The sequence below is a fragment of the Leguminivora glycinivorella genome, chromosome 9 (genome assembly GCF_023078275.1).
Source record: "Leguminivora glycinivorella isolate SPB_JAAS2020 chromosome 9, LegGlyc_1.1, whole genome shotgun sequence".
NCBI lineage: Eukaryota > Metazoa > Arthropoda > Insecta > Lepidoptera > Tortricidae > Leguminivora > Leguminivora glycinivorella.
The window spans coordinates 21,698,710-21,707,255 of NC_062979.1; the positions used below are offsets into that span (position 1 = coordinate 21,698,710).

At 35.5% G+C, this 8,546-nt stretch overlaps 1 protein-coding gene across 3 annotated transcripts; it reads left to right on the top strand.

The window, feature by feature from the left end:
- Positions 1-2,775: 2,775 nt before the first annotated feature.
- Positions 2,776-7,410, top strand: LOC125229904. 3 transcript variants are annotated; one of them, XM_048134845.1, is made up of 3 exons: positions 2,776-3,742; positions 4,069-4,871; positions 6,657-7,410. In XM_048134845.1, exons 1-2 carry the CDS (start codon positions 3,511-3,513, stop codon positions 4,851-4,853), a joined length of 1,017 nt encoding a protein of 338 aa, XP_047990802.1. In that variant the 5' UTR covers positions 2,776-3,510; the 3' UTR covers positions 4,854-4,871; positions 6,657-7,410. The 3 variants fall into 3 exon arrangements, with proteins under 3 accessions (XP_047990802.1, XP_047990801.1, XP_047990799.1); XM_048134844.1 differs by having other exon boundaries at positions 4,069-4,861; XM_048134842.1 differs by lacking the exon at positions 6,657-7,410 and having other exon boundaries at positions 4,069-5,104.
- Positions 7,411-8,546: the final 1,136 nt, after the last annotated feature.

The following is an 8,546-nucleotide window of genomic DNA, read 5'->3' on the forward strand; positions in this document are numbered from 1 at the left end:
TTTGGAATTTGTACTGAAGTGATCAGTGATACGCCGATAAAACATTAAAAGTGAATCGTAACTGAAATAACGACAGATTTACGCATTTGTATTAGACTTTATGTTCAATCATTATACAATTAATTATTAACCATGTCACGTAATAACTCCTAGATTGTAATTAAAAACCATACATTCCTCCATTTAAAATGTCGAAACAAACAATTACTTTATCAAACTCGTAAACGTTATCTCTAAACGGAGCCGGCCAATAAATCAGTCAGTTATCTTTAATGTTACAAAATAATTAAGTTTAATTATTCTGGTTTTGCTCATATCTGTGATGATAAAAGTTTGTCAGTTGATGGTCAATTAGAGCTTGAAGGAATGGGTTATAATGAGATGTAGTTGTAGGTGGATTAGTGGTTGTAAAATCAGTAATTAATAAAAAAAACTGTAGATGATTTTATGCACTTGATACCTTATCTATATACACATAAGATCTCTATTTTAGACCCTGTATAGTGTGTATTGACATTATCCTCGTAAGGCCATTCTATTTCTGGCCAAATGGAATACATACGAGTCCAGTGTCCTAAGAAAAATTATATTTATGTTAGACTTCCAAGTAAAGAAAAAAATAAGGTGGTGAATATTGTCATCCTAAACATGGGACATTGAGACAATGATGATTATGGAAAATATCTTTACATAATTTAATATATCACCCCTAGTGGCCCTAGTCTACAGAGAAGCGAAATATAAAGTTCACACTAGTATTGAAATGGTCCTATCAAAAACTTCAACAATCCAAAATTTAAAGGCAGAGGAGATTGATGTATTAAAAATGGTGTTAAAATATTTACAGTAAATATTCAGGCTGGAAATTATAAACCAGATCTAGGTGCAGATAAAAAATTGGTTTTAGGATTATCGTTTAATTTCTACTGCATGGACTACTATGATACTAATTAATTATTAAAAGCCTAGTCATTCAATAAAAGAACTAGCAAACACTATATTCAGGCCGCGAGCCAATGTCCATGATTTAAATTTAACGATAGTCAATTGTTGCCGCGTGCAACAATTACAAATCGAGTCATTCACAAAGGCACGTAGACTTCTCAAATTTATCATTTAACTGTATGACACTATGTACCAAATCAGACGTCATTCTGAATGACACGGTCCTTACTGCGTTATTTACGGTGATGATGTGCTTTTATATTGTGAAGCAATTTGGTCTTTAATACTTTGTGAGAAGAGTCGGTGTTGCTTGGTGTGGGGAGATAGGTTGACAATTCTTTTAGAATACAGGTTGATCTCTTTTGTAGGTTATATTTAAACATACATATTCTATAAGAGAGTATCTTTATTGAAATGTTTCCTATTGGGAATTCAAATATAGGAGGATGAAAAGTTTGGAAATATTTTAAAGAATCTTGAAATTTGCTAAGTCACAGCAATTAAAGAACCTATCATGTCGATAGGTTTTCAGAAAGATGGAATTCTTCAGTGGAGTTATCATGATGTTTGAAAATACGCATCATATCATACTCAAAACCAAATGCTCCCTAATCTTTACTTAGTAAACAGACTTCATGCAACTCTTAGTTTAGGAGCAAACTAAAATAAATAAATAAGTAATCCAAATGAATGAATTGATGAAATCGCCTTGAACTTTTGCAGTTCACTTTTTTATAAGTACGTCTAATTGCTGGGCTCAAACCTCCTGTCTACTCTCAATTAAGTATGTAAAAAAAAAACAGAAAACACTAAAATGAAAAATATTGATAGGTACACAATTAGAAAAACTCCTGTCAACTAAAGTCGTTACCTTTTAAAGCATTTTTGAAACATTCTGTATAAGCCGCAGACGCTAATCAAATACGGCTTGGATTTCATAATGAATGACAGACAACAGTCACTTCGCACGCTGATTGTGCTCGGAATCTAAAGGTTAACAGGTTTGACACGTCCCTCTCTTTCACACACACTGCGTTCCATATCTTCCATCTCGCTTTAGCGGCAGCCATGATTGCATGATCTCAACTCTTGAATAGATTTTCTTGCGATCTGAATACCAAAGGATTCTGGGTGAATCTGTGTAATTTCTAGGTCGTTTTTGGAGTTCCTTAGAAATGTTAGGACTTTGGAGTCGTATTAAAGCCTGACTACAAATATTTGACTATTTGACGACTGGTCTGGCTCAGTCGGTAGTGACCCTGCCTGCTAAGCCGCGGTCCTGGGTTCGAATCCCGGTAAGGGCATTTATTTGTGATGAGCACAGATATTTTGTTCCTGAGTCATGGATGTTTTTTTTTTCTTTTTTAGTATGAATAGGTAGACGTTTGACCACGATCACACCTGATGGTAAGTGATGATGCGGTCTACGGTGGATCATGTTTTCTATGTATATGAGTATGTATTTATCTATTTAAGTTTGTATATCGTCGCTTAGCACCCATAGTACAAGCTTTGCTTAGTTTGGGGCTGAGTTGACCTGTGTATATTATACAAAGTTGCAATTTCTAGGGTTACATATGAAAGTGGTGGGTTCTATAACTAGGTGTCCCCAATATTTATTTATTTATTTTATTTATTTAATGTCAGGAGGGCGTTGTTATTCTGATGTATGGGGTGACAGTTCAGTATAGTATGAATAACATTTATCTCTCTCCCTGTTAACTTAACCATTGTATAACCTTTATTGTATCCAACATTTATCACAATTTTCAAAGCTTTTAAAAAAGAAGCTCGAACAGCTCCAGTTGTTTAGTCTATGGCATCCGGTACGACAAGTCATTAACTTTTTTGTGCACCAACATTGTCACGTTACTCTCAGAAAATCATCAGAAAATATTGTTTTATTAAATTGTTTAAATAAATATGCAGTGAATAACTATGTCAAAGTTATGTAGACAAGTGATTACAGTGAAAATGAGTGTGATTGACAGGCAAAATCATGTTCTTAGCGGTGATCCGCCTAATGTAAACAATGCGCCGGCGGCGGTCCGGCGCTCACTCCACAGCGACTCGTATTCAGTTTTGGGACTTATGTTTTAAACAAGTAAGGTAACAAGAACCTCAGGTATGTTGCGTTTATTGTTATATAATAACCAAACAAGATTATTTAGACAAATCTCAGTGTCATACATTCATATATCGAAATGGCGGAAGAGTACAACTTCCGTTTTGTTTTACTGTCAAACTCTATTGTTTGGATCAACACCGTCTCATGGACAGAGTATCATACCGTCTCTTTCTTTCGCTGTTATTAACCATACTTTAGAAAGAGTGGGTTATACTTTACCGTACTAGTAATACTGACTGACGCTTTATGTGTGCCAGACTTTATGACCAAAACGTTTGAATTGTTTATATATATATTTTTTTTTTTCTATGCTGGCACTTTCCGGTTGCCCATAAACTATGTTCGTTTTTTCTCTCGTTTGAATACTGGTCTCGAAGTAAAACTATCGTTAACAAGTGCGTCGAAATTACTCTTATTTTTTCGCGAGTGCTGTTAAAATGGGAAAAAGGAAGAGAGATAAAGAAAAAGATGAAGTTTATATTAAGAAAAAGATAAAAAAACTTCAAGAAAAGCTGCAAAGACATTCCGTCGAACCAGATCGCAGTTCTACTCCTCCTGTACAACCGCAGTCGAAGACTCCGCAGCAGCCGCCGACAGAAGACTCTTCACCATCACCGGCGTCTTCACCGTTGCATACTAGGCCACACGATGACCCTGATATAAATGCAGGTGCGTTTATGGTTAAATATACATAGTTCAGATTTATACTGAGGCTTCTTCTTGTCAACATCTCATACATATTAAACCGACCAATATAAGATGTAGCAAATACTGGCTAGGCAGAGTGGATATAAGACATGCCATTGACTATTATATCTTGTTTTATAGCAGGCGCTATCACAATGCGGATAGACAATGCTAATACAATATACAACTTTGCGCTATCACTTGCGGATAGACAGTTTAATACAAAATACACATTTTGCGCTATCACTTGAGGATAGACGAGCCTACATTCATGTACAACTTTGTCATAATATTACCTATTATTACAGAAATTGTGGACGATGAACTCCCTGAGGAGTTCCTACTTGCTCTGGGGACTGAAGGTCAGGAACAGGCAGAAGTTGGAAACCCTATCAGACCTGAATTGGCCTCCCGCTGGACAAAAATTATGAATGACGGCTTGGGTAAAGAGGCTAGAGAAGCAATTGTGAAAAAATACCCTCCACCAGCCAATTTTTCTGCTGCAATAGCACCGATAATTAATCCAGAGATTGCGTCTACACTCTCAGATCCCTCGGTCAAAAGAGATAAAAGGATTATGATAAGACAGGGCTTAACAGGCACATTATTGTCTTGCCTAGGAAAATGCTTAACTGACGTTTTACTAGGAAATATTAACTCTAAAAAGTTAATTGAAGAAATCAATGACGCTGCGAAGTTGGCTGGGGAAATCCACCACCATGATTCAAATTCGAGAAAATTCTTTTGTTTGGCTGGAGCGAATAAAACCATCCAAGATGCTATTCGTCATCAAAAGACCGATAAGTTTTTATTTGGTACAGATTGTGCTGACAAGATCAGAGCTGCACAAACAATCCAGAAAACTTCAAATACTATTAAGAACCATCCAGAGAAAGAAAAGAAGCAGCAGAAACAAGCAGCAAATAACAAACAGTTCAAGCAGTTAAACTGGAAGAGCCCACCACAATACAGTCAGCAGTATCATCGGATGCGTGGTGGGCAACAATACCATCAACCCCGGAAGCACTACAACCAGCCTCACCGGAAAGAGAGACACAGCTCCCACAAGCAGAGGTCCAGATATCACCGATAGAACCTGAGGTACATGCAGGTAGACTTAAACATTTTATTGACAATTGGCTTGAGATTACTGATGATCCAATAATTTTGAAATGGCTGGAAGGGTACGAAATTCCATTTCATACTATTCCTCCGCCTCATGAGGCAATACAAAAAGTGTGGCATGGAAAGGAAAAAGAAAGTATGACCTGTGAAATCCAGAAATTATTTAAACTTGGTGCAATTTCACAGTGTTCTCCAGACCCCAATCAGTTTACATCTCCAATTTTTTTTTTAGTACCAAAACCCAATGGTTCATTTAGATTTATATTAAATCTAAAAAAGTTGAATGAATATGTAATAACACATCATTTTAAACTAGAGGATATTAGAACTGCTTGCAAATTGATATCAGAAAACTGTTTTATGGGTTCCATTGATTTGTCAGAGGCATATCTTTCCGTGCCAATTGCGGAGACACACAGGAAGTTTCTAAGGTTCCAATTTGATGGACAATTATTTCAGTTTAACGCTTTACCGTATGGCCTATGTTCAGCTCCCTATGTTTTCACTAAATTAGTTAAACCAGTTAGTACCTACCTCAGAGAACAAAATATAATTTTGACATGCTACCTAGACGACAGTATTTATTTTAACCAATCATATAATGGATGTCTAAATAATATCAAAGTAGCATGTAAACTATTTCAGGACCTAGGGTTTGTAATTAATTTTGAAAAAAGTTCTTTGACCCCTAGCAAAACATGCAAGTATCTGGGATTTAATCTTGATTCTACTAACCTCTCCTTATCAGTTCCACAGAAGAAACAACTTAGTATTCTGGAAATTATTCAGCAGTTCAAATGTAAAAGATCCTGTTCAATAAGGGAATTCTCCCAATTACTGGGAAAACTTAACTCTGTTTGTCCAGCTGTTCCATATGGCTGGGTTTATACTAAACTACTAGAAAGAGAAAAATATCTTGCATTATTAAAATCCAAGGAGAACTATGAAGCCAACATGATTCTTCCTAATATTATTTTTTCTGAACTTCATTGGTGGAGTCAAAATTTACACAAATTCAACATAATTAAAAATCACGATTTTTGCATTGAAATTAACACCGATTCGTCGAAAACGGGCTGGGGGCAGTATGTGCATCAAATAGAACATCTGGATCATGGTCAAAACTTGAACAAGAAAGTCATATAAACTATCTAGAGATAAAAGCAGCTTTTTTAGGTCTACAATGTTTTGCTAATAATTTACATGACTGTGAGATTCTTTTAAGAGTTGATAATACAACTGCAGTAGCTTATATAAACAAGATGGGTGGCATTCAGTTTCCTCATCTCAATCAAATTACAAGGGAAATGTGGAAGTGGTGTGAGGAAAGAAATATTTGGATATTTGCTTCCTATATAAACACTAACGATAATTTTGAAGCAGATGAACAATCCAGAAAAATTAATATTGAATGGGAAATTTCCCAGAAATATTTTGATAAAATCATACAAACATTTGGCCACCCTGATATAGACTTATTTGCGTCAAGGATTAATAATAAATGCCTGAAGTTCATTTCCTGGAAACCTGATCCATATGCTTTCACCGTAGATGCCTTCACTGTCAATTGGAGTGATATTTTCTTTTACGCTTTTCCTCCTTTTTCCTTATTGTTAAAATGTCTAAACAAAATTAAAAGGGAAAAAGCGGAAGGTATACTAGTGTTCCCATATTGGCCCTCTCAGTCATGGTTCCCTCTTCTAAAATCATTGTTAATTACAGACCCTTTAATATTCAAGCCTAATAAAAATTTACTGTCGTCTCCTTTCAGAGATGTCCATCCCCTACATCGTCATCTTACCCTGGCTGCCGGGCTGCTATCGGCGAGGCGTACAGTAGGCGCGGAACGCCAAAATCAGCAATTCAGATAATGTTAAATTCTCTTTCAAATAACACGCTGAAACAGTATGATACTTCTTTCAAACAATGGTGGCTATTCTGTAAGCAAAATAAGATTGATGTTTATCAGGCGTCTATACCATTCGTACTTAAGTTTTTAACAGAGCGTTTTGAAAATGGAGCCTCTTATGGCACAATTAATAGTACTAGATCCGCTCTATCTCTTCTTATTGGACCTAGAATAGGAAATGATGATAGGATAAAACGGTTTGTTAAAGGAGTATTTCGATTAAAACCTCCTACTCCAAAATATAATATAACATGGGACCCTAGCATTGTCCTCAATTATTTAAAAGGCTTGTACCCTAACGAAGTTATAAGCTTGGAACAGCTTACCCATAAAGTGGTGATGTTACTTGCCTTAACGACAGGACACAGAGTCCAAACATTATCCTTAATTAAGATTAATAATATTCAATTTACTCATGAGGGAGTTCAAATTTTTATACCAGATTTAATTAAAACTTCAGGAAAAAACAGTAAACAACCATTATTAAATTTAAAAATATTCAGTAATAAGATTGAAGTCTGCCCAGTCACTACTTTAAATTCTTATATCAAAAGAACACAGTCTATTAGAGATACTAACAGTCTTTTAATTACGCATAAAAAACCTCACCATGCTGTTTCTACCCAGCCTATAAGTCGCTGGATAAAAAATGTACTTAAGGAGGCAGGCATAGACGTTAACATCTTTACAGGCCATAGCACTAGACACGCCAGCACATCAGCTGCAAGCAGATCTGGTATATCCATAGATATTATCCAAAAAACAGCTGGTTGGTCAGAAAACTCTATTTGCTTTGCTAAGCATTATAACAGACCAATTTCTTCAGAACCTGACCAGTTTTGTAGTACGATATGTAACTTGATATCAGACTGAATGTCATGTTGATTATAATTACATTGTTATCTTAAATGTTACTGATTTAATAAACAGCTTTATTTCTTAATCAGATTGTATGATTATGTACTCGCAACCCTATCTTTGAACATCTACAATGGTTAAGTTAACAGGGAGAGAGATAAATGTTATTATTAGATTAAACGAACTTACCTTAAGTGAAGTTCTATCTTAATAACATGATTCTCTCTCCCTGTTAAGAGAGTCCCATCCCTTCCCTTGTGTATATATGCTAATATACTTTTCCCATTTACAGGGTTGCTCTAATAATCTACTAAAATATACTTTAAACGAAATGACTTGTCGTACCGGATGCCATAGACTAAACAACTGGAGCTGTTCGAGCTTCTTTTTTAAAAGCTTTGAAAATTGTGATAAATGTTGGATACAATAAAGGTTATACAATGGTTAAGTTAACAGGGAGAGAGAATCATGTTATTAAGATAGAACTTCACTTAAGGTAAGTTCGTTTAATCTAATAAGAAAATAGTTCTAATGAAATTCCGCAAAATGGCGCGTAGTCATTTTTCTGGTCAGGCTTTACTATCACTATAACTACACCTTATAACGAAATCTGTGTTTGTATGTTTGCGATAAACTCAGAAACAACGAATTTTCATGCGGTTCAGTAATGAACATACATCGGGGTTTTGGGAGCGGGAATGATTTACACTAGCACATTTGGAGCCAGTTACATAGTTAAATATGTTCAGTAATTCAAATGACTATAAACAGAGTTACAAATACACGAATTCATTCCCGCTCCCAAAACCCCGATGTATGGTAATGAACGAGTGCTTCGTTTGTGAAGGTTTTCTTTTCATCTGAACATGGTGGGAACCAAAGCTGAACCCTCTC

Coding starts and splice junctions, on each gene's coding strand:
- LOC125229904 (XM_048134845.1), top strand. CDS start 3,511: ATGGGAAAAAGGAAGAGAGATAAAGAAAAAGATGAAGTTTATATTAAG. Junction 3,743..4,068: donor TGACCCTGATATAAATGCAG/GTGCGTTTATGG, acceptor CTATTATTACAG/AAATTGTGGACGATGAACTC.